This window comes from Crocodylus siamensis, chromosome 11, assembly GCF_052110815.1.
Source record: "Crocodylus siamensis isolate JL-2025a chromosome 11, ASM5211081v1, whole genome shotgun sequence".
NCBI classification, from domain to species: Eukaryota; Metazoa; Chordata; order Crocodylia; family Crocodylidae; genus Crocodylus; species Crocodylus siamensis.
The window spans coordinates 15,681,043-15,708,216 of record NC_143405.1 but is presented as its reverse complement, the minus strand read 5'-3'; the positions used below and the strand labels follow the sequence as shown (position 1 = coordinate 15,708,216).

Below are 27,174 nucleotides of genomic sequence, written 5' to 3'. Positions count from 1 at the left end.
TAAAGGGATGCTTTGAAATGTTTTACCCTGTCACATTTTTATTGACATCATTTAATCTATGAAATGCTTTTTTCAAGGTACAGGACAAATCGGATGGGAAAGAGATAGTGTAATATAACAGTCATTATATCGAGTACTTGAACATGATCAGCTACTCTGTCATTTGAATGGGCCGAGTACTCCTAACCATCATAGTTTTGCATATAAAGAGGACTTCATGCTGTGGAACTAAACTACTGTTAAATTAAAGTTCCATTTTAACTGGCAGAGGATTCCATATGGAGCTTGCACTTAGGGGAGAACATTTTTAAAGAAATTTTAATAACTCACTCTCACTATATTTATATAATCTCCCTTGCAGCTTATCCAAGAGAGAGACACCAACACTTTGCTTCATTTTTCAATTGCCCACAATCTGAACTGCTTGCGACACACCCTGTAATGAAGACAGAGGGATTCTTGGGCACTATATACATTTGTCAAGTTAGATATGTCATGTGTAAGTCTTTAATTCTGTGCAAATACTGCGGATGGAATGAGTTCACTGTGGTAGAGGTTCTGCATGCATGAACTACATGGAGAAAAGAGCTAGCTGAATAATGTTTATGACATTTAGAAAACCTACTGTAACAGGTAGCGGTGCACCAAGACATTGGTCCCATATCGGATCAGCACCAGTATAAAGAAAATTAACTGCATCAGCAATTGGCTTTTTTGGCTGATGTGGTCAATAATGTGGTCAATGTGGCAGTGCAGCACAAAGGCACACAGGAGCATAGACAGGGCTATGTGCAGCAGCGGGAGCTGCCCCCCTGCCTGGACCTCCTGGATGAGCTGCTTGTGGCTCTGTCCTATGCCCCACCCTGGCTGTGCAGAGCCTCCCCCTGCCCCAGCCTCACTCTCCCCCTCACCGTGGGGACCTCAATCTACACCCCATGCTTTCCCTCCCCATCCCGCACAACAAACTTACCAGCCAGACATTGCTCTACAAGCTGCCTGGCTGCATATCGACTATCAGATCGGTATCCACCAATATGGTTCATTAAAAATCGGCCATCGGTATCAGCCCCAAAACTCTATCAGTGTACCCCTAGTAACAGGGTTAATTCATCCTAATGAACTTTTTGATCCAGATTCTGATGTTAGCCCCTAACAGCTGTTGTAAATTTGGAGGAAATCCGTTCACCTCAAAGGAGGTTCTCCAGATCCACACTGGTAAGTCACATCAGGATCTGACCTGTTTGGTCAGAAATCTGTGACCCTAAGTATTTTTGATCAGTATAAAGTAATACAGTAAATTTGGAATTATCTCCCTCTGGCCCTCTCCCCCTCCAACCTGTGACTTTCTCCCCAGTTAACCTGAATGAGAACCTGTCCAGAAAAGGGACAACAGGCATAGAATTGCTTTAAAACATTTCCCCCTTGATTACGATGGCAATAGCAGTAGTAAATCCATTGGTACTCATGCTGATATTTCAGAGAGAATTGCAGCAAGGTCACTGCTATCTCTGCCTTTCATTGAGTAGAATTAGTAATGCTGACAGCATGCAGAGAGCATTCTTTTCTTATAAGAGTGGAAAACAAACCATACAACTTTCAGATGGCTTCAACCATCATTTCCTGTCAGGCAAAACATTATCAGAAATGTCTGAAAATGAACTTTAAGTTTAGTTTGCAAAAAAAACAACCCTTCCCCCCTCCAAAAAAACCCTTCTCATCCTTTGGTTCCACATTAAACAGTTAGTGGTACAAGTGTGTTTAACCTGCACTAACAGAATAAGGGCCCTTCTATACATGCAAGTATAGGTGCAATGGCATCTAATGCATGATCCACACAATTGTGCTTCCTGCCTTGCCACATGTATGCGGCAAGAGGCATGATTGTGGGATCATGAATCGGATCCCATTGCACCTTATTGCCTGTGCAGGCAGAGCTTAATCCTGGGCTCCCTCTGGGCTGGCAAGAAGCAAGTTCCCACATCTGGGAGCCACCTCAGCTGATGGGGTTCCCAGCTGTCAGGGTGCACCACGCCCCTCCATGCTGGGAGACCACAGCAGCTGGTTTCCCTGTTGCAGGGGTGTGTAAATTGCCCCTACAGCTAAGAGATCACAGCACCCACAGTCTCCCAGATGCAGGGATGCATGATGCTCCCCTGTTGCTGGAAGAGCACAGTAGCTGCAGTCTCCCAGCCACAAGGGTGTGTGGGGCATCCCCATGGCTGGGAGCCCTGTTAACTGATGGGGCTCTTAGCTTCAGGGATATGTGCTTCTGCAGCTGAGAGCTCTCAGGTTCAAGGGTGCACATGGTGTTCCTCCCCCCAGCTGGGAGCTCCACTCAGGTGAGGGGGTCCCATCTGCAGAGGCACAGGCGACACATGCAAATTAAAGCTGGATAGAAGCCAGCTATAAAGTTATTACATTTTCCAGCAATAACTTTACATCTGATTGTACCTTTTTAAGGCACTATACTTAATTTGCACAGGTAGCCAGTATTATTTGTGCAATTAACCAGGTACCGTATTTCATGGTGTATAGATTGAGTTTTGACACCCAGTTTTTAACTCTTACAGTGGATAAGTCAAGGTCGAATTTTATCACCATCCCCTGCAAGTGGCTCTGGGCTCAGCATTCAGCTGGCATGGCCCAGGCAGTGCCGCTTGCAGGGGATGGGGCCATGCCAGCTGAGCGCCTAGCCCAGAACTGCTCTCAGGGGATGGGGATGAGGACGGGGCCAAGCTCAGCTGGTGCAGCCCCATCCCCTGTGAGTGGCACTGCCTGGGCCGCGCCAGTTGAGCATCTGCTGCAAGCAGTGCTGCTGAGCACCGAGCCCAGCCATGCCAGCTGAGTGCCAAGCCTGGTGCCACTTGCAGAGGACAGGACTGGGCTCAGTGCTTGGCAGCGCCGCTCGCAGGGGATGAGGCTGGGCTCAGTGCTCGGCTGGCGCAGCCCAAGCAGTGCCACTGACAGGGGATGGAGCTCTGTCAGCTGAGCCCTGAGCCCAACCCCATCTCCATCCCTATCCCCTGTAAGTGGCACCGGGCTTGGCACTCGCTGGCATGCCCTCATTCCTTGTGAGCAGTGCTACCTAGACCACGCCAGTCAAGTGCCGAGCCCATCCCTGTCCCCTGTGAGCTGTGCTGTGGCACATATCCAGCCCCCAGGTGCCTGACCTGCAGTGAGGGTGCGCAGGGGGACAAATAAATAGACCCCATATTTCTGATCCAAAAAGTTGGGAATTTCATAGATCTGGTGTATAAGCTGACCTAACTTTTTGGATCAGAAAATTGGGGTCAATCTATACACCGCGTTGACCTATACAGTAAAATACAGTAATGGTGTAACACATGTAATGTGCAGGGAGAGACCTAATATGAGTGCACAGCAAAATGGAAGGAGGATACAGTTATATCTGTTAGCCTGAGGCTTAACTTCCTAAGGAAAGCCCCATTGCTTAACAGATCTGAAGCTAGATTGGGTTGTGTATTGTAGAATACCCTTCAGAGAACAATCCTGGACTAGCTGAGTTATGGATTAGATGTAGCATTAAATATCTATTCTGTTTCTAATTCTTGAGTTAAAGGGACGCTGACAATTATTTAAAAGAAAACCAGACAATATCTACCATTACTTCCCCTCTCTGTCACTATAGTACCTACATAGAAGCTTGAACAGACTCCTGCTTTTCCAGTCTGGATTTTTCACTTGGCAAATTGTAATTTGCCACCAGCCTGCCTTGCATAGACTTTCACTGGAGCTGAAATTTAAATGGTCCTGCTCATTTGTCTTACTTGCATCACTGATATCAGACCAGCTCTGGGAACTGATTTTCTTAGCTCTATCTTACTCCATCTGGGAGGCTGTGCAGTGGGAAAGTGAAAGACCTGGCAGTTTTTCTGCAAGAGGAATTTATTTTTTGTTTCTCAGTATTTGATAAGTTCCTGTTTATGACGAGGAGGTTTAAAAGAGATGGACTAAATAGTGCTCTCATTAGACCAGCTTCAGCATTTTGGGGTGGGCCTGGAAAATAGTGTTTTGGTGCTGCCTGGCTTCCTTCAAACATAAGGAATTATGATCCTTATTCCTCTTCTGGAGTCTATTTTGACAAAATTCAGGTGGATATCTTCCCAGCCTCTAACATCATAAATGGAGTCCAGTTACTTCTTAGTATCACTTTATGGTTTTGAGGCTTTCTGCAAGGAAAAGTACAAGAAATTTGTATGCTTAAAACAAAAGGAGGGAAACTGAAGTTTTCCTTGATTTTTCTAGTTGCACAAAATCCTCCATTGTTCATAGGCCAGAAGATACCTGTCTCAAATAACTCTTAAGGGAGGTGGCATAAGTGGCATAGGAGCAGAATTGGGGTTGATATTTGGTAGTTTTTTAAAATCATGTAAAAAGATTCTCATGGCTACAGCTCTACCAAAATGCACCAGATCGATGATGGAGCAGCTCAGCAGAGTCCGTTGTTGCAAGATACGTTTGCAGGGGTTAGGGCATTTTCTGTATGGGTAGGCATCAGGGACAGGAGGCAGCTTCATTATTTAGTTTCTTAGTCTCTGTGGGGTTTTGATGAGAATGCTTGGAGGCATTTTAAAAGCAGTAGAAGCACTGGAGTGGAAGAGTCCAGATAGTCTTTGTCACTCAGTGCCAGCTAACAAGGGGTATCACGGTGTCTGTACCTGCCACTCCATGTTGTAACATTAGGCACCAGGTTCCAGTCAGCAATTAAAGAGCTGAGAAGTGTAATTTCTCTTTAAAAAAATCAAAAGTTAATGGAACTCACATTTTTGTCAGAAATGCAGCCATTCAGGGGGCAGCAGCCTAGGCAGGAAATGGTGGTTTCAGCAGTTTTATTTGTCATTGTCTGGACTCAGCAGGAAGGATATTCTTGCACCTCTGCTGGCTCCACCTGGAAAAAAAGAAAGAAGCAATTCCTGTGGATCGTATTTCAGAGAGGTCTCTGTGCCATATCATAAACTCTACTAACTCAGGTGACTTAATAGGTTCAAAACATTATGGGCAACTTTTTCTTAGTCTACCTTGGCCTGGAGATACCCCAGTGACTCTCCCCACTATCCCTTTGAAGTTGCTAGTGGGCAGAGCCCCTCCCCCCAAATATATGAATTTAGATTGGTGCCGTAGCCATGATGGTGCAGGAAATATGTGGGAAGCAAGGTTTTTTGCAGGTGAAATCCTTTATTGGACCAACTGCATGGTTGGGATAGACAAAGTTTTGGGTACCACAATACACTTCCTCAAGTTTCTGGGAAAGAATCAGTAAAGGTTCTGATAAAAGATATCGCCCACAAAAATCCCCTTTTGTCACGTATTTTCCTGAGCATCACGGTGACAATTTCACTTCAGCACTACCAGAACATGGACGCTGTTGAAATTCACTATTTGCAGTGGAAAATGCAGGACCTTAAAAAAAAAATTAAAAAAAGCCTGGCTGCCCATCAACATCTTCCTAAACTTGCACTGCGTCTTTCCCAGAGATCCGAGAAAGGGTACTGACTATGTTACAGGTCCTTTGTCCTCTCCATCCTCCCCATATACTGCTTTTACTCTTTCTACTGCATTGCTTTCTTCTCTAAATGTCTTTCCCACAATACAGTGCCCTGTGCATCTTGCCAAGTGCACAGACCAAATCAGTAGTTACAACCTATATACTCTTTATGAGATCAATTATAGTCTGCCTGAAATTCCCTAAGCCATCTCATTTGTGTGTGTTTATATCTTCTTTTAGTCCTAAACACTTGTGCCACAGCTACTCTCTTTTGGTTAGAATAATTGCTATACATATATGTATACCATAGTGCTGTAAAGCCCTTTGGAAGCCTTCAGTGAAACAGCACAGTATATATGTATGAACCTCTAGGTTCCCCTTCAGCAGAGACATCACAGCTAAGTGTAGACATTTGGGGAGGTTAATCTGGTACAAAATGGCCACCCAATTTAAACTTAGCTCTTCCTGGTGCCGACCTTACACTTACAAACCCAGTCTTTGACCAGATTTCAATTAAAACCTGTAACTGTACAGAAGTTCCATGCACACAAACTGGTCTAAAAATTGTGGAACCTGGTTTAAGATAAACCTGGATCTATGTAGTATCAAACTTACTCAGTTTAGGTCTAACCAGTGCATGGAACTTCTGTACACTTCCCCTGCGCAATCCCGGAGCTGGGAAAACCCAGTTGCCAACCCCCAGCCCCAGGGCTGTGCTTTTCATGCCCTCCTGCCCCGTGCCCTGCACCAGACTATTTTACACACCCCAGTCTCTCACCTCTCCCCAAACCAGCCAGCCCTCCCCCGGCCCCCCAACCTCACAAGCTGCTCCAGGTGCCACCGCTGCTGGAGCCAAACAAGTAGCATTGCTGCTGGAGCCCACTGCTCCTGGTTGGGGGGGATGAGGGGTATAGGTTCATGGGGAAGGGGGGAATTGGCATTAAAAAAAGGACCTGGGGACTCCTAAGCCCCCCCCCATGAGCCCTGTGAGCCCCCCTGATCCTGCCAGAGCTTCCCAGACCTCAGCAACACCCCACAGATCACACCTGCCCCCAGTCCCCTGATCGTCCTGTTGGTCAAGTCTGCCCGCCTCACCCCACCTGTGGATTATACCTGCCCCCCCATCCCCTGGTGGACCTCCCCAGCATGCTAGCCCCCTGCCGCACCTTACCTGCTGTCAGGCAGTCATTTTTAACAGATTTAACCCCCACCCAAATCCCCCTGAATGTCTGTATTTAGCTCACCACACCCATGCAGCCATCACAGACTGTCTAGGTGTGAGCACCTTGTTGCAGATATATATCATTTACAACAGCTTGGTGTTCTTATTTTTAATTTTCTCTTGGCATTATTGCAAACTAGTAACTAGAATAATCACAATAAGAAGATAGAAAGGGACAAAGAATAGTTAAAATCGAGACAAAAATGGAAACGTTCCTGGTAGTAATAAATGAAGGAATAATAATACTGAGACCAATCATTTAGTGTTAGTGAGAAAAGAAGTAATATTTTCAGTGTCATGTTGACTTTGTTGTGATAAATTGTATTTTCCTTTAGTTGGTATGTAAATATTGCAGTGAGATAAATTTTACCTGGAAAGATTAATATTTCTTTGTTAATGGCAACCACTGTATGAGAATTGTGCCCAGTCAGACTGTTTTTCAATTTCCTATTCAGCTAAAGGTTGATTTTTAACTAACTTCTAGTAAATGAGGCCAAAAATTGCACGTGTGTGTTTGTGCTGTGAGTTTTGAGTAGAGAAGCTGGGAGGGCAAGGGGGGCTGAAAAGGTCACATCTGTTTTCTTCCACTGGAAGACTCAAGGTTGGTTAATTGATAAATGGATTGGACTAGCACTGAAAATATTCAGCCAGGGTGTAATCCTATATACTGGCAGGAGAAAGGAGTTCATAACCTCATAAGATTTTTTCCTTTTCCAGTATCCATCATGCTCTGTGGGTTGCAAGATGGAGGGACATGGGTGGAAGATTGTTTAACTCTTTGGTATACAAAGATTTTTCCTTAGCTACTGTCTAAATAGACACACTCCTGAATGTCTTCCTGGCTATTGCTGTTGACAATCTTGCAAATGCACAAGAGTTGACAAAGGTATGTATAAGACATCTAGCTCTTCAACATGCATTGGTCTCTGTTCTGAAGAAGTAACTAGAATTTCTTATTGGACTCTCACATCCTGTCACCTCTTCATTTTTTATATGCACAGCAGCTGGATCTGAATTAAATCTCCTACTTCCTCAAGCTTTAGTCACCTTAAGATACGTATCTCCATTTCCTCCATTTTCATTGTAGCAGCCTTTAGTTTAAGAAGTTTATTTGATATTCCCATTCATTTCTCCTTCATAACAAAAACTCGTTATTGTCCAAATCTGAATAATGGAGCCTTCCAGATTTTCATATGTGATTGTTATCATCATCATCTCTATTATTATTGCGTGGGCCGAGAACAGAACATTTTTTTACGTTGTTGTCACACAGATATGCACAAGGACTTCTGGCATTAGCTGGCTTCAGGGCCACAGGTGAACCAGTTAAAGGTTTTCAGATGATTCAGGAGCATATTTGAGTTCATACCTGGGGAAATTCAGTTGCCAAACTGGTTCATGCTAGTACTTCCTCTCTTAATGTATTTTGGTACCGGAGAGTTAAAATTCTTCAATCAGCCCTGTGGAAAGCTGCTTGAAAGAGGCTTTTATGGGTTTTCAGGCAAGACATTAAAACCTTCCTGCCTCAGCAGAAGCAAGAGACATTTGAGACAAGCCAGAGCATTGGCAGGATGCCACAAACTGGCAAGAGCTTCATACAAAGCCGATGTAGCTTTTCTGTATACTCAGGTTTACAGTGGAGGGTCCCTGGTGGGGAAAAAAGACATACCCTAGTAATGTACAGGAACGATCTGAAATGCTAGAGCTTACCCAGGTGTTTCGCTGCTGTTCTAGCTCTTTATTGCAAGACAGTCATCTTTATGAGGCACACATTTTTTTGTTTTTTAATGCGTGAATAAAATAACTCAAAGCCAGTCACATTCCCACTGCTGTCGCTCCCAGTGATCTACAGATGAAAAGGCAATGCCATACTCTTCTGGGCAGTTGTATTATACAGGTTGTTCCTTACATGGCATGAGTGTCTCTAATCCCTGCGTTTATTGTACTCATTATTAGGGTAGTTTTTTTTCTTGAAATGCTTATGATAATGCTTGCCAGGAGTTCAGAGATACATACAATCCTAATAGTTTTTGAAATGAGAAGCCAGACTAAAGTGAAGGTTTTCTATTCCAGCCCAAAGGCTGCCACTTGAATCCCAATGCAGTTAATTGCACCGTGGTAAAATCCAGGGCTGCTTTATGGTTGAACTTTTCTCTTACAGTATTTCTTTTCTATTAGGCAGCTGCATTACTGCCTTTAGTCTACAGATTTGAATGGAGCTTTGTTTCCTGAAAGCTGATGTATAACATATAGAAAAAGAGAGGGATAATGAGTCTCAGGTGTACCATAAATGTTCCTGTTTCTGAGAGATCATGTTTTCTGTCTCCCTTTCCTATTATAATTCATTTGACTGCTGAATTTAGGGGATGTTCTTAGCTTTATTGGGGAAGCTTTTCCCCGAAAGAAATTCAGGGTTTTTTTTTCTGTGCATTGTAAAATCAACCGGACTCTTATCTCAGAGATTTATCATCTCAAAAGTGTTTTAGCTTCACCTATCAGGATTTATGGCACTCACTTGGATGCAAGGAGAAAAGAAGAGGCCCCTCAGACTTCTTGTGTAAGGAAGTGCATCCTGTTCCTTTTTAATTCTTTTAATATTCCCATCTGAATTTTTCAGAAGCTGACTATGATGGTTGGAAAAATGACTTTGTTAGTGTTTATGGAATGCAATTAAATATTGATAGACACAAAAGCCTTGCCAAATCACAGAACTTCTTTTGAAACTCTCTGCACTTGAATTCATTTCATGGATCCAGAAATCACTAGGGCTTTCAAAAGAGGAGGAAAAAGATAAAAGTAATTCAATTATGTGGCATACCTAGAGAAAGGGAGATTTATTGCTAAGTAAACATGATCATGCAAAATTCAAAATGACCTGGAGATATAATTATGTTAGGAACCAGTTGACCTCAAGAGACTTCCTTTGACAATTAAGTTTTACAGCTAATCTAGATCAATGCTGCATACAGTGTCATAATACTCGGTAACCTGTAAATGCCTCCATTTGGGAAAGTCAAAACTCTCTCTCTCCCTAACCTTGATGCTTACATCATTTCAGCCAGCATTACCAAGTGTGGGCATCAAATAGGATTTGGTTTGTCATATTCACATTTTTGTGGTAGCTTTTATCAGTAAATTGCCACTGATGGGGGGAGGGGGAGCACAACAAACAAGCAAAAACAAAAACCATCCAATGAAACAATTACATTAAACTACAAACCTTCTCCCATTATCATTGCTGCATTTTAAATTAGCACATTAAGCATTTTAATTTACTACCTTTACAGTCTCATCATGAGCGAAGAAACATTTGACTGTCAAAATGATAGTACTAATAATGGTCATTTTCATCTATGGACTCTATGCATGCTTTATAAAATATTTTTCTAAGGAGATGTTGTGAACTGAAAAACAGCTTCGGGGAAGGAATGATGGGAAGTGGTTGAGAACACAGGACGAGGAGGCAGGAATGCTTGTTTCTCTCCAGATGTCCTCAGTGACCTCCTGCAAATAACGTACCTATATCTCACATTTTCCATCTTAAAATTAAGGGAAATAATACAGCTCCTCTTCCTAGACCTGCCACTACCGTTAGTATTATTAAAACTGGTTCTGCTATTAGAATTGCAGTACCACCTGAAAGAGCCCGAGTCATGTACCATCATCCTGTTGTTCCAAGTAGTATTCAACCACAGAACAAGGTAGTCTCTGTCTGAAAGAAATTCTTACAACTTGAGTAAAAACCAGAAGTTCAATAAATATTTACACAGTGCTATAAGATCCCTAAATAAAAGGTGCTACACTAATATTATGATTGGAGACTTGTATACTGCAAATTTGTAACTACCGTATCAGTCTTCTGCTGTTATCTAAAGCCACAGAGCCTATCAGAGAACACAGTTGCAGGTCTAAGAGTAGATTAGGGGAACATTTTAGAAGGGGAAGTCTAAATGTATGTCCAGTGCAAGAACATTTGAACCTTTTGCAAATGTAACAAAGCTGGCTAGTCCTTGAAAGAAGAGAAAGTTGGTGATGTGCAGTCAATAAAACCAAAACCTTCTTAAAATTATAGTACTTTAGGTTTTTATTTCTCCAAATGATTAATCTTCCACAGAATGAAGAAAGTACACTTGGCTTATAGTAGCTGTTCAAGCCATTGATAAATTTACTGGAAGCTGGCAGTTGAGAAATATTGACTTTGTATAATTGTTTAATGGAGCATTTTCATCTTGGCCTGGATCAGATTACTTCTTTATGAGCTACTGTGAAGATTTGCTCAGTATAGATTTGCTAATATCTGGAGAGAGAGAGTAAAAAAACAAGCTTGAAAGCCTAATGGTTTGGGTTCACCACTAAAATTCTTTGTAATTTTTTCCTGGAAAAGAAGGGAAGAAAAGCAAATTTTCAAAACGAGTGTAAGTGAAGACAGCTAAATAAAGACCAGGTAGTTCTTTACGTGTATAATATTCAGGGTGGAGAAATCTGAGTTCCCATTTTAGAGAAAGCCTTTGTATTCTGCACACTAGTTAGATTTTGTATAAGAATAATATCTTACATGGTTAATTTTCAATAGTAAAGCTAATCAAGTGTTGTTCCATGGAGTTCCATATAGATATGTCTTTGTTTTTTGAAGCGTGATTAGGTCTTGAGAAGTGATGATTCCACTTACAGCATAGGGCTCAGTGTTTTTCCTTTCATAATTCCCCTACCAATTTTGAGTAGTTTGAGAGTTAAAATGGTGTTTCATCAAACTATCAGAACTGTCGACTGACCTTAGGATTTGAGTCAGATTTGGTCCTTTGCTATTTATGCCTTATTACCTGTAATAAAAATCATGCAGTTAGAACTTAATTAACAATTCTGTTGATAATACACAAGCTAGAAGCTAATAGATCACACTTCTACAACTGTATGGGCCCCTGCAGTGCTAATAAGAATAACAAGTAGTAAATCATTATATATTTTTTTTAATTGAAAAAACAGCAGACATGTTTCTGCAGTCATAATGGGATCAAATCTAATGACTAAGAAGGGGAAATTTAAAATGATATAACTGAAAATAGTGGAGTTATATGGGTATCGGGCTGGTATTAGTGAGATCAGAATCAGGCCTTCCAGTACAAAAAAAATCACTTTTCATATAATTAGTGGAATATGGCCTCCTTTTATTTACAGTGTTATATTTCTTATACGTTCTTTCCACACTCTGCTACATGTTGCCTGGCAATAGTGATGACACATAAATGGTGATGCTCTTAGAGATTACAGGTAACAGACAGGGCACTGGGAGAAGTGATATCCATCGTGTGATCAGCCCTTGAAAGCGCTTTACAGCCGTGTCCTGACAGAAGTGCACAGCTGAAGAGCACTCTTAAAAATGCTCAATCATGAGACAAATTCACCCTCATTTAATGAGGGTTCAGATGACAGTGATCCAAAGCCCAGCCTGCACTTAAGGGTGGGGGTTGTGGTATGGCACAGGCTGGGCAAACCCCAGACTGGAGCTCCCTCCCTCTGCCTAACCTGTAGACAGCACCGGAGCTGGCAGACACAGCTCCCAAGTGGAAATTGATCTCTGAAGTGTCTCCACCTTCCACCAAACAGCTGACTTCTGTTGGGTTGGGAGAGGGGTGGGGTGGAGTGGTCATTGTAACTCATGGTGCTTTCTGTGAAGCACCATGAGTTACAGTGGGGAGCTGCATGTCTGTCAGCACCCACAGCGTTCCATCTTGGCCAAGGCAAGAGGGCTTTCAGTTCAAGATAAAACCTTGCGTTCTGTGTTTTCTAGCCTCTGACAGACTGTGGCGCTAAATTAAAGATGAATACAGCTGCAGTCACCTGCACATTTTACATGATAGCTGCAGTTTTCAGACGCCTCGTAACTTTCCAATATGACTGTAAACAGGTATAGCTCATGCGCCCTGCTCACAAAATATCCCATGTCAGATCAAATCACGCAGTATATATTTTCAAACAAACAAATGCAATTTTTCAATGTTTTAACTGTTATTAGTTAAATGTGGCTTTGGCAGTTGTGTCCATTGGAGAGTTCCACTGGTTTTATCCCAGGGCATTGGCTAAATGATAAATGGTATAATTCTGGATGTGACTTGATGTTTGAAACAGGATGAAGAGGAAATGGAAGAAGCTACAAATCAAAAGCTTGCTCTTCAGAAGGCCAAGGAGGTAGCAGAAGTCAGTCCCATATCTGCTGCTAACATTTCCATAGCAGCGTAAGTGTTATTTTATTTATTTGGGAAATATTATCAGTTTGTTTCTGTTTTTCAGACTCGATGCATGTCTGTTCTATTTCAGTGCCTAATACAACTTGTAAGCCCTGCCATACAGTACAAAGGACTAATGGGCTTTAAATTGAATACTTGGTGTTAGTTACTTAACCATGTGTGTGATTTAGCTTTTTTTGTAAATTATTTTTGTTTGAAATGTCTTTGTCTGAAAAATATGCATTATTGAGGGGGGTTTTTACGTTGCTTTAGGAAAGACTTCACCAGGTGAACTGTTAACATTTCACTTAAGATTTTCAGTGCTGAAAGCTGGAAATATGTGTGTAATATACATGATATAGTTCAGTTACAGCAATCAGTGCTTTCTGAATTAAAATGTAAAGACAGCCTCCTAAACTGTAGCCACAAAATCAGCTATGCACATTCTTTGCTTGCTCTCCCAAAAGTATTAGCATAACATAAAGCAGGGAACTTGCATATGAAAACAGACACTCATGCACACCTGGTGTATGTTGAGAAGCATCAGCTTGCAAATAAAGACGTTTATGCATACATACACATGTATTTTGTTATCCCAGTTTGGAAGAAAAATTCACTCTTGGGGCCAGCTTTTAAAATAAAGGAACTTAACAGCTGTGGGTGGAAATAGATGTCCTCGTATCTGTGAGGTCAGTTGCAGTTTTACTAGAGTAAGGACTTCAAAGAACTCCCTTTTGTAAAGGGCACATTGTGTTTATGTTCCTTATGGTCTGTGTTTGAAAATCTAGGCATCTTGAATATACTTATGAGCACACATTCATTTGAGAAGTTTATGAAATTCCATGAGGGAAGTTTGAGAGTGTTAATGTGAAAAAGACACTATCCACCCTTTTGCTAAGAGCTGCACAGATTTCTGGACAGTCTCCAGTCATCAGAAAAGGGCAGCTCGAATCTGCTCCAAGTGCTGGGGAAGACTTAACCTATTAAGAGTAATTTCCTGCTCAGTTTTATTCCAAAATATCTAGCGCCTTATTTGACTACTCTATTTCCTAATATATTTCCCTCAATGTAAATTAAAAGGAGGTCTTGGTGTGTATTTAATGAAGAATTGCATTGTTTTAGTGAGCACGTGCAATAAAGCAAATGAAACTGGTTCACTGAATGTGAAAGAAAGTGAAATGGATTATGCATCAAAGGTAATTATTGTATTACTATTGTCATTTTTGTGCAATGCTTATTTGCATCCATAAAATGAATATGTGTTCAAGAATAACTTAAAAGCCCCGTATCCTATTTACTTCAGTGGGTCCAAGATTTCATATCACCTTCTTACTTACTATAATTTTATTCCACAATGTTTCATTGAGCTTTCATCTGGTTTTCAATATCTCTGGTCCAGTTTTGTGACCACAATTAAATGTAAGTACTAAATTGAAGATTCCTTTTTATGTTGTCTGCGTAGACATAATGGCAGACACTTACATGCCTGTTTTGGAGGTACCATCAGGCAGTTAGGCTTACAAATGAATGCAGCTGAAGGTGCAGTAGATATTTTTTTTCATATTTAATAGCAGTAGAAAATTGTAGAATACTGGAAGCCATGTTTGAACATTTAGGTCATCTTCTATGAACAGTGTGTCTCTAAAGCAGCTATATCTGCAATATAGAAGCCAGTGATATTTGCAAGTCAACTATAAAAAAAAAAAAAAAAGACTGTATGCATGAGTGACATTAGCTTAGGAGACAGTTTTGGAGAATACAAGCTGAGGAGTTAAACAAGTAAACATAAATACAGAAAGATTAATGGTAAGGAGGTGGGTACGCTGTGCGGATAAATTGTTGCTTGATGTAGGTCAGATTTTCAGCAAACATCTGAGTTGAGGTGTAAATCCGTCCCTGCAGTTCCTTCCTTCCCTCCCCCTTTCTGACATGGGCTCATCTCTACAAAGGATCTTGGCTATTGCAGGGCTCAGTGTCACAGCTCCTAGCATTCAGGTAAGTTGGTCTCTGGAGTAATTTAAACATTTTCAGTGATAGTGTTGATGTTAGTATGCCTCTCTGCACACCTTTTAGTGGGACTCTTGAATGGTATTACTAATGTAGAGACTGTTTTTTTGAGTTCTGAGAACTTACAAAGATGGCAAAACTGACCTGGCAAAGTAGTGATTCCTTTTTTCCCCTTCCCCTGTGTTTAAGAGTAGGATGCTGTGCTTGTTGTTTTGCTCCTGTCCGTGGTTATTTTGCACAGTATAAAGGAGAAAATCTTGTATACTTTCCTGCTCACTCCTGTTTACTCATCTCAGCAATGCCTCATTCAAGTTGCACTTTTGACGCTACTAATTAAATATATGCAATGTAATGTGTGGTGCTGCCTCCAAGTTTTCTGCCCTTGTGCATTGTTGCTATATGTATATATAGTATGCTTTCACTTGCATGTGGAAACATATACGCTTGTCCATATACCTGTTACTTGGCTGTCTTAAGTGCTTCTGTTCTTCTGTGGAATATAGCCCCCCTGCCCTCTCCCCCCAACAACCAGCAAGCTCTAAGAAAGGCTCATTGTCGTGTATTTTAGGTTACTTATTTAGTATGCCAGCCTGATTTCAGTGTACTGATACTTCAGAATTTTGCAGGTGCATAGGATGCTGCATGAGCCAAGAATTATTTGCAGTTGATGGATGGTGAAGTCTTACTACTGAAATTTGAAACTGTTTTAATAATGCACTGATTACTGCAGTGAAGTAAGGATATAATCTGTCTTATAACTGACTGAGAAAGCGCTTTCTTATAATATTGAATCTGTAACTGGAAGAAGCAATGAAGTAAGCTACTACATTTTTTCAGTTCCCGGTTCATTGCTTTCTGTGGTCTAACTTATGCTCTGCAAAAGAGACTAATAGAAATAGATTGTTTTGGCTAAGGCTTTGCTTTTTCACCTGGTGAACTCTATCCTGACTAGGCTTTTTCTTTTTCAGGATCAAAGCTGTTGCAGGACATTTTTTTTCTGTTGCAATGTTTGTTTTAAAACAAAATATTTAATCTCTATTTTATTTTACGTTTTAGTTTGAGCTCATTGTTACATTCTGGTTTTGTGATTTTTTTTTTTTTCTGTTTAGCATTTTCCTTGCTTTATTGTTTCTTGAGGTGAGTTTGAGTTTGTTCGGTTTCAAACATCCAGCTTTGTCTTTTATGGCCCTCTGTGTTGTACAGCGTTTAAATTGCTCAGCCTTTGAACTGAGTTACTGTACTAACAGATTGGCCTAATCAATAAGCCATTGGTGCAGCTTCCTTGGTGGTGACAGTGGAGGCAAGGGGGAAGTGCAACGTACAGGAGTTCCCATTTGATTGTAAGGCTGACTACAATTTAGAACAAGATATGGAGAGCTAGGAGTTAGGGTTTTGATCCCTGCTCTGCTGGTATGACCCGGAGAAGTCAGGGCAAGCTATTCCATGTTTCTCATCTAAATGGGGGAAGAAGGGAGGATTAATTATTATTCTTGTTAAGTGTGACGTAGTCAATGAATGCATGATGTACTGTGAGATGCTTATAGGAAAGGCACCAGGGAAGCTGATAGCATCAGAATTGTTCATATTATGATGTAAAAAACCTTATTTTTAAATATAATTTTTGGTCGAGGAGTTTGACTGTTCATAAAACTTCAGTCCTAAACTCCTCACTTTTGAGTTCCTCCTTTGCCTCCTCTTTTTCAGCCAGAGATGCACCAATGTCATGTACAAAAGGGGCTGCTTTAAATAGAAATACACACAAGCACCTTTCACAGTGCAGTAGACTGGTCTGATGGGCAAGTTATGATTTATAAAGGAATTTGAAGGCCTCTACACAAATCCTATTCACCACTCATGTTCGTAGAGTACCAGTACTGAACTTATGTTTAAAATAAATCACCTTTTTACTTGTTTATTTGAGTGTTTTCCAGTGACCTGTCTCAAACTCTTCTTAGGAAAAGTCTTAAAATAGCACCTGTAGCAGCAAAAATCAAATGCTAAATTTGTACAAACTACAAATTTGTAGTTGAACTATTTGTAAAAAAAAAAAAAAAAAATTGTTGTGCTTATCATGCTAGTAAATTTCCTCGTTTGACAGTGATAATGGTTTTTAGTTGTAGCTGGCTCCCAGAGTCTAATAAGCATATAGTCCAGTAGGTTCCCAGTGGAAGATTTAGATAGGGGAGGAAATCGTCTCTTGTGATGGCTGTAAGACTAGCAAACGGTAAGGTGACAGTTCACACATTGTATGCATTCAGTCTTGACTAGGATTTATCTACATGACTGACCACTTGACTGACCTCTTTTTAAAGTAAATCCATGTGGTTCCCAACTCACTCTTATTCAGTGTTTAGATAAAGGCTCACTTTCTGATTTTTGCTGGTCACTTACATGGTCATTCAAGGCCATTTTGTCTATGATTTGCACACCTAGCTTAGACCTCCTGTTCCCATTGTATATAATACTTCCTATATTGATAGCTCTGACACAAAGGAGCTGTCAACTCATTTCAAATGGCCAAGTAAATATTTGAGACTGCAGAGTGGAGAGCAAGTACAGTAGCACCTTGTCGTCTTCACAAAATTCTCAACAGTTATCGGTCCCTTTTGTACTGATTTGGGGTTGAAGACTGGGAGGGTCATTTTGTTTCCTCAAGGGATTGTGTGTCTCAAAGATTTCATATTTCCTTTTGTCTTTGGGATTCTTTGGTCTGTTCTATAAACATTGTTGGGCATGGCTGTTGGTCATCAGTCGAACCCTGCAAGAAATATGTCTGAACACCTGGCAAATGACAACTATTGTACATGGTGATCCACAGACTAGAAGAGGTGTTCTCTATATCTTGCTAGCTTGCCACTGTTTTACCTTCCTTTTTTCCCCCGTAAGTGTATTGGTATGTGGGTTTTAGTGACCTCTTCCTATAAGTTTGCCTTTTTGCCCTTGCTGTGGTTAACTGTGAACAAGCAAACAGCCTCCCCAATGAAAAAGAAATCTTTCTTGTCCTTTCTTTCTTTGCCTCTCTTTGTCTCTTTGGTAAGTAGCACCAAGCAAAGGACAAATACCTCCTCTATTTCAGTTTGAAAAAGCAGGCTGTTTTTGCTTTGTGGTTTTATATTGTGTGGCATCAGTATGATATTAGTTGGTTGGTATTTAACAAGAAGGACTCCGGTAATGATACCAGAGAAATGAACATGAACTTCTGCAGAACTTGCATAATGTTGTTTGGCCAAATGCAGGGATGTTTTGCAGCATCGCAGTAGGGATCTCCATCCTGGACTGCACCAAGTGAGGCTATGATGAGCATGATAAATTTAAGTACATTGTCAAGGGGTTTTGAGATGTGCTTTCAGAAATAAAAAGCAAAATTCAACTTCTGGTTCTTCCACAGGCACTTCTGCACAGTGCTGGTCTTTTTTCCCCCCTCTGAATTGCCAGTAAATTAAGCCAGATCAGTATATTGTGCTCCATCCTGAGTTTCCCCACCTATTTTACTCGAGCTGTTCATTATGTATGGTTAAGATATTCGTGCAGTTTTAGTGTCCTGGGTTGCAGGCTTTACTTAGCGTCCTGTGGATACTGCACCTAGACGCATCAAAAAATGAAAGGAGTCACCAGCAGAGATGATCCTCTCAAACAGTAATTCCTTTTTGAAACATGAGAATGTTTCATCACCAACAGGTTAAATACTTCATTTGTTTCAGGGCAGGATGTTGCACAGTAATTGGAAGTCAATGCAAGATAACTTTATAAAACTGTTCTTTAAGTTTAGCTATTCTAAGCAAAACTAAAGAAGTATCTTTAATGATTGATCTGGCACATGGGTCATCTGAGCCCCTGTGATGTAGCATTCATATATATCCTCTGCCTTGTACTACTTTACTGTTATAATATTCTGCTTATTAATATCCTATTTTTGGAACATATATATTTAAAATTCCACCTGATCATTCTGCTGTACACTGCCCATCTCCTCCTCAAAGACAACATGATAGGACTTTGGGGCTTTATAGGACCAATATTTAACATATATATGTATATAAAATGAGAACCAAAGTGTCTGTTAACTTCCTGCCTTAAGAAGCACAAGCCCCATCATCTCTGTTAAGTTCAGCGGTTTCTGCATTTAGAATTCCCTCTCTCTGTAGAGGCATGCTATGCAATCACAAGTGTTGAATGGAGGGGAATCTGCCAAATGAAGTGCAGATCAAAATAAGCTCCTTTTAAATGCTCAAGCTATTTCTTCAACAGAAAGATAAACTCTTGTTTGAGACGGACCGTATTTCCCTGGTTGCCCAGGCAGCTGGCATGTTCTCTGGGCTGAGCCATTTTTCACTAGTGTCGCAGTGATCTGAGTTAGCATTAGTAGGTTTGCATCCTCAGTTTGGAATAAATCTTTGCAGCGTATTCCATAAATGCAATCTTTACCTGTCTCTGGAAAAGCCTTTGCCACGGGGCCCTGAAGGTGGCTTTCCTCAGAGAACTTTCACTGTGGGTGTACAGCATAATGAGGCATAAAGTCTTGGTACCATCTTGTGGCTTTTGGTTCACCTTTTTAATTTTTCTTTCGGTTCCGCTTTGATTCTTCAGTTGTTTTCCTTTAACTAGAAGACGGTGTCTCTGTGGCTTCTGCACTTTCTGAAGCTTGCCTGGGTTCCATCCAAGATGCACGCGGCCACCTGCATTCGATAGGACACAGCCTGTATGAGTCTCCTCCCGATGTCTCTTATGCTTTCTCTTCTCTTCTTTTTTTTCTCACTTTTTTTTTTGTTTTTTTGTTTTTTGCATGTGCAGTTTTGTAAAGCAAACTCGAGGTACTGTATCTCGCAGCTCGTCAGTCTCCAGCGTAAATTCACCGTGAGTTGCTCTCTGTTACAATATTCAGTAAATGGATTTATGATATATATCAATATATTTATAAACCTCCCTATTCCTGACCTTCCTGATGCCTTCACCCTTCCCTTTTTTTTCAAAAGTCATTCACATCATTTTGGAAAAGCCTCCAGGCCAAGATATGGTGGAAAGGCTGGAAGGTGTGCCACATTGCCATAAAATATTTGTGATTTGGTCGTGAGCAACTCTGTAGTGTTTTGTACATTGAATGTGAATTTCTTCCACCTCCTTCCCTTTTTATTTCTCTATTTTTTCCTTTATTCTTTGTCCTTTCCTTTCATCTTATTTTTTCCTCCCTTTTCCTCTTACTCTCTTCACCTCCTTTCTACTGTTTTATGGCCAATCTTGTTCTCACTTTATATTTTTTTTCCTATAGCGTTACGCACTGGGCTAATGGCTTTGATGTTCCACCAGTGTTTGCACTTTTTGTTCGTATAAGAGAATGGGGCCTACCGTGAGTGTGCTCTTTAAAAAGAAAGCTGGAGGAGGAGAACTTCAAAGGGACCTAGCTTCTGGAAACGGGGCCAGAACAAGACAAAATTTGAACACTTTGCATAAATAACCTTGGGAAATTTGTAATAACAAGAGCATCAATCAGTCATGTGCCCTCAGCTGTCTCCGGGCTTTGGGTTTAATGCTACAGTATCGGATTGTATAAATGAAGCATTCAGCCAATTTTGCTATATCTTAGAAATTAGTAATACAGTGGGAGCCCTTCAACCATTCCACCCTCCTGCAACAAAAAAATCCCATCAGCCTCATTGTGAATCACAGGGTCCCTTTATAGCACAGGTGCAGGTTTGTAGAAAATGCCTTTGTTCCCCACTGAGTCATGCAGCAGTGCTTGTCATTAATCCATCCAGTGCCTCTGCTTTGAGTTATATTTTATCACTGATGTTTTCTTTCTACTTCTATGCTTTTGGGAAGACAAGTACAGTTTAAACATGCTAGGCCAGACCCTCTTAAGCACTATTACGGGGCTTGATGCACCTGAGGAATTGGAAAACAAGAAGCTGTCCTGTACCCACACTTCCTGATTCCCTGGGGGTCCATGCCTGTAAGACAGCTGCATACACAAGTAGCATTTTACTAAAATACTGTACTGTTAGTGTGGGTTCACCTTATGCCACTAAAATTATACTTTTGCTGACATGGCTTATTCTAGTCCTCCTCCAATCCTGAGTAAAGTTGGTTACACAAGTACTGGGTATCACTAGGCCCATGCAAGTAGGCGTGGCTGTGTCAGAGATTACATGTCCTTGCACTCTAACCAGCATGGTTATGCCAGCAAACACTTTGTAGTATAGAATTGGCCTTAGAGTAGACTGGTCTGTGTTTACTTATATGGCACTGGAGAATTTGCTCCGTGTATGGAGAAACTATATTGGCACAAAGTTGGTGGAAAGGATTCTGCCATCTCCTAAATCTCTCTGACATACCTTACACTAGAATAGAAGAAGGAACAGATGGCAGAGAATGAGGTGAGGGGTCATTGGATGGGCTGGAGCAAAGCAGTGCTATGCTACTCTAGAAGTATACGTTACCATTTTCTTGGTAGGTATTAACAGAGCTTTCACTGAGCAAAATGCTTGATTGACCAAACAAATTTATTTGATCCTATAGGCACTTGTCACTGGGCACGTCTGCTTGAGATGCTAACTGTGCAGTAGCCTAATCACAGCGTGCAGTAGCATGCCGGACAAAAACCATGCTAATATGCTCCGGTGCAGTAGTAGTAGGCTCTTGTGCAGTAAGCGTCAATAAAAACTCCTGTGCAGGCACTACTGTGCAGTACTGCAAGTTACTGCACATCAATTTAGTACTTGTTAACAAAGTACTAAATTTAATGAGTAGTAACTGCGGGGCATTAATGAAAGTGTAGACATACCCACTGACTGTGTTTAGTATTCAGGTTAGACCAATAGCATTCACTGGGTGCATCTATACAAGATGCTACATTGCCATAGCAATGAGTTATTGTGCTGTAACTTGTCGCTATGGTGACATAGTGTGACCGGGCACAAACTGTGACCCCAGCACTACTGCACAGTAGCAGCTAAAAATAACAGTGTGACAATGGGACTGCCAGTTATTGTGCAGTCATTTAGTACTTCCTTAAGTACTTAATGCTTTAGCACTTGCTTAAATATTAAAGGACTGCACAGTAACAACTGCATAGTCCAGTGCACATGTAGATGTGCCCGCTTTGATCTAACCCATTAAGAGCCCGATTTCTATTTATTATATGTTCTCTTATACACAGTCTTTATATTATCATAGCAGTTGAGGATAAGGATGATTTTGGTTTCTATTGAAATATTGTATTTATTCGATTCCAAGACAACCCACCCCCCTTTAACATTTATAAATTTCCCATGCATAGAATCTAATTATGGGGGATCATCTTAAATTCAGAGTCACCTTGGATTTGGGTAGATATGGTTTTTAAATTAAAACAACCACTGCAGTATCAATGCAGTTATATGAGTATAAAGATGCCTTTAACAGATGTAGTCTATTGCTCTTCCCTGAGGAACTTTTGATATTGGTATAGATACTTTAATGCCAGAATAATTTCAGCCACACTATGGGGAGTCTTACCTCTATAACTATACTGGAATAGTTAAAGGGTTCACTATTTTTGTGTGTGGAAAAATCTGAGATCAGGTTTTATTTATGTAATGTGCTAACATTTTATATTTTATAACCCAGGTTCATGTCAAATAAGATGTTTAACTACATAGTTAGACACCTAAATAAGATTTTTCTGAAGATGCTGAGCACCTGCATCTTCTGGTGAAGTCAGTGGCAGAGGTGGGTGGCAGTCATCACATTTGAAAATGTGACAGTACTAGTGATAAAGGGCACTTTTGTAGTGGATTTATATACATACAGTATCTAAAAGAGAGAGACAGGGTAGCCATGTGTACACAGTGCAGTAGATAATGGAGCACTGTTGGAAGACCATACAGGAAATTATAGCCACTACTGTTTTGTGAATGATGGGACAAATTCTGTCCATGGCGGCAGGCAGTTCCCACCAACTTAAAGAAATGTTGGTTTTCCTAGATCAGTTACTCCCCTGCTTACAGTCCTAACACCATAGTGTGGCATCATCCATCCAGCTCATAAAAGAGTAAATATCTAGGAGGGAAATAGCAAAGTTTAAATATCCCTTATGAAACCTATTTCCTTGTTTGCACCAAAGCATTGTTCATTCACACCACTTACTTCACTGTGGATTCAAAATCTGTCTTCTGTTTTATCTCCATTCTCATAACAGAAGGGGCTTAGCTTCACAGTGCTAATGTGTCTTGTCTCAGTACTTATATCAGAAGCTATGAGTTCATACTGGGAGCTAAGCCATAACACAGTCTGGGCTGTACTATTACTGCAGAATTGTTGAAATGTCTCACTGAGGTTATAGCATGAGTAATTTAGAGAAAACAACTCATTTGGAAGGAAATGCCATTTGATTGGATTTAGGAGGACTTCTAGGTACTTAATGGTTCAATGTGTTTAAGCTAGATGTAGGTTTTTGTTGAATCAGGTTTAATACACTTGCATTTCGTTTAAAAAAAAACAAACTAAGCAACAGCATTTTTCACCCTTCTAATTTTTTGCTAAATATATAATTAGTGTTCACAGTTCATAACATTGGTACCAGAATCTTGAGGTCTAAAAGAAGTTCTGTTAACTAGTGGCATCATGTAATACCATGGAAGTTAAATATTTTTCTGGAAATTTCTCAAGACTAGAAGTTGCTAAAAGTAAAAGTCTTTTAAAAGTTTCCAGTGTGTAATCAAAGGATTCAGTTTAATAAACTAATAAGGTGTGGTATGCCTGATTGGTGATTTTATTGGCTTCAAAAACTGTGCAATTTTTACTGAAACTAAATTTCCATGGATTACAAGAGAATTTTTGCTTGAGTAAAAGCTTCAGGCTTCAGCACCAAGTGATTGTACTACCTCTTTGGCTGTCTGAGATGTAAATAAATTGATGATGGCACCATTCTTTTTGATGTTTCAGGTGCTAAAAATGTGCATTGCAAAAGACTGTATTACTAGTAGAATCCCTGGGATATTTCAGTGAATTGGTAAAGAATTATCAGAGTTTTCCTTTCTAGTTTCCCAGGTCATATACAGCTCAGCTCTGCAGTGACCTAAAACTATCACCAGCACAAGGCTGTTCACTTCAGTAGCTTACATGAAATGCATTAACACTTTGTTTCCTTTTCCAAGTAGACAGGTGTCAATATGAGATGGATTGGATTGCCTCATAGGTCTTTATTTTAATCTTCTCCCACAGTGGGACAATGAAGTACTACAGGATATCAGCCCTTGTTCTAATAAATTAGTTGGCTGCATCTAATCATCCAGTGACCGTAATATAAGAATTAAATGCCTTTCAGCCAATTGCTCCAGGCACAAGCTGCTTCAATACCCTCCAGCTATCCCAGAGTCTTTCTCTGCCTGGATGGAGTCAGGAGAGAGCACAGCAGAATATTCACTATTTAACAGATTCATCAGAGTGACCCCAGCTGACCTCTTACTGCTCAGCTGATTCATCACAATACCTACCTTTTATGAAAATCCTCTATCAAACTGGCACAAGTGCTCACATTTGTTGCCAGGTTTAGCTCTGTTGGAAGGCAGTGTAGGGGAGCCAGCATTTGGTATTTAGATAGATGTCTCCAGCTTCCAGAAATATCAGCAAAGTTGATAACTTTCACCAGCACTACAATCATAGTCCTTTTTTTATTTTTTCAAAACAAATGAGCTGGAAATGGAATTTCTATATGAGAATAATCATAATAAAAAGTTAGACTGCCAATTTTATTGCATCTTATTGATCTGGGAAGTTGAAATCAGTTACAAATATAAAGCCATTTCATAATCCAGTAATAAGCACCCAAATGTTGTGCTTCTATTTTGAACAAATATTCTATTAGAATTGAAGTTGGTCAAAAGTTAGAATTTCCATAGTCCAGCTTATTACAGAGTGTAAAAATACCATATTTTCTTGAAAACAGGTACCCCAGAATATAATACACACCTTGTTTTGAAATGCAGAGAGAGAAAAAAAATCCTTCCTTCTAATAAATAACTGAGTAGCAGCAGCTAGGGAGCTGAGCCCACTCATTGTTCTTCTCCCTGTGGATTGCTGCAGGTGTTACTTTTTTGGTTTCATCTAGTAAGTGGCAGAAACTGCTTTCATCATATTTCTTGCATATAATGCACTTCACAGTTTCCAATAGCTGAGGGCTTTTTAGAAAAAAGGTATGCGTTGTATATGGGAGATTTTTTGATTTTTTTTTTTCCAACTGTAACAAAAAGTTAAAGTATCACAATTTTTCACAGAAGAGATATGCCATTATTTGAGAAGCTATCATTCTATTATGATAATAGCCACATTACATCTCACGTGATGATGCATGCTAATGGTGCTCCATGATGCAACGTGATGGTTTAACCATCTGGGAGACTACCGTATGTCACAGGAGAAAAAATTTAATCAAGTAGTCCTGTCCATAGATGAGAACATGGGCATATAAAATACCCAACCAAAGCTCTCAAGAAGTAGGTCAAAATCTGAAACAGATTCATATCTGACTGTCCTGAAACAAGGTATTATAGTTTGCTTTGACTAAGCACAATGCATTAGTTAGGTCAGGCCTAGCAAAGCTAATTAGTTTTTTCCTAATACAACTTGAAGTCTGCAGCAAAATCTAAATCAGAAAATCATTTTAATTTCAGTTGTGTGGGCATAGCATTTTATGTTGCAAACAATGCTTCAACAAAAAAATTCCAGACCAGCTCCAGTCAGAAAATAGTTAACTACCATAGCTAGAGTCTGATATATATTGGATCAAATTCTGAACTCCTTCCTCAGCATTTATTTTGTCTTTATTTAAATGAAAATCCTAAAGACTTGAGAGCATATTTTTAAAGTTTTTATTTATACAATATATTAAAATAGTTTTGGAAAGTAATGTGTGAATATTTAGATGAAGTGTTCTAAATTAGCCTGATTAAAATTCCCTAGCTGATGAAGAAGTTGTTTATACTTAAATTTACTCAAAAATGCACACTATTTTCTTGACTAATCTAGGCTGATTAGTTAAGGTTTTATTTATAAGATTTATAGTTTTTTAATGAGAAAATACAGATTCTCTAGTTAGGAAACCAGTGTACTAAAAAATCCTATCAGTACGCTATTTGTCTTAAATGGCCATTTACCTCAGTTGGTTAGCCTGGAGCATGGTGGTGATAAACCAAGGTTGCAGGTTTAATTCCCTGGATGGACTAGATGATCTCTTGAGGTCCCTTCTAGCCTTACACTGCATCAGTCTCATAGAGAAGTAAGTTGTGTATATAATAAAGCTGAGCAATACAACATTTATGCATTGGTTTATTATCTGGTGTGTTAAGTGTCTTATCCCAAGCAATAGTATCAATATCTACCTTGATATGTCAGGCCTGAGAAGAATTTCAACTGTTGTGTAGGTAGGCAACAGGGAGAAAACATTTTTTCTTGTTTCTTTCTTCCTTTTTTTTTCCTAAGAGAAATTAAACTCAAGAGTACATAGATGATGTTCTCCCTAGCACACACCAGCAACAGATTATGGGCCATGGATTAGAGGTGGTCAGCATAACTTTTCTTGGTAGTCTTCAGGACAGAATATTTTGAGAACCAAACTATCCATCCTGGAGCTCTGGAAAGGAGGTGGATACTTTTCTGCAAAGATATATGAAGAATGATCAACAAAGAGAGCCATGGTTTAAAGAATGAAATCAACAGCACCAACAAAAGGCATACAATCCAAAGGCTTATGGTTGTATGCCCTATTATAAAGGATTTACACTCACTTCAGACCTGACACAGAAATATTGTACTGTGCTGCTATGTGCCATATTTAGTATTCTAAAGAGATTTATGGTTGCCTTGTTACCTTTGAGTAATTTAAAATTGAACTTGGTAGAAAAGTGGGGAATGCATTATAGAGAATAATCTCATTGTAGCTGCATTTCTCCAATCTCTTCTAAATTTTTTGTGTGCAGCACACATGAACTGTCCCCTCCTATACATGTAGTTAAATAATACTGTTTTCCCTTAAGTGATGCCCTTGTGATACCATTAATAATGCTGGTGAGTATGTTCAAAAGCTCCTTGCTCCAAAGAATTTACAGCAGCAGAGAAGAAGCTATTGAATGTGTTCGTGTTCCAGTTACTGTGAGAACTTGTAGAAAACAAGAGTCAGCTAAATTTAATTGGACAAGCAGAGTACATGTTTCCTCCAGTTGCTGCAGCTTTCACTCTGAAAA

The 27,174-nt window shown here is 40.1% G+C and overlaps 1 protein-coding gene across 2 annotated transcripts in view; it reads left to right on the top strand.

Moving 5' to 3' along the window:
• Positions 1-27,174, top strand: part of CACNA1B (calcium voltage-gated channel subunit alpha1 B) — a 470,294-nt gene that overhangs the window by 320,997 nt on the left and 122,123 nt on the right. For both annotated transcript variants that reach the window (XM_090021362.1, XM_090021361.1), the window contains 3 exons: positions 7,547-7,614; positions 12,855-12,961; positions 19,751-19,813. In XM_090021362.1, the coding sequence (XP_089877488.1) occupies positions 7,547-7,614; positions 12,855-12,961; positions 19,751-19,813 (238 nt within the window). The remainder of the gene's footprint in view (positions 1-7,546; positions 7,615-12,854; positions 12,962-19,750; positions 19,814-27,174) is intronic.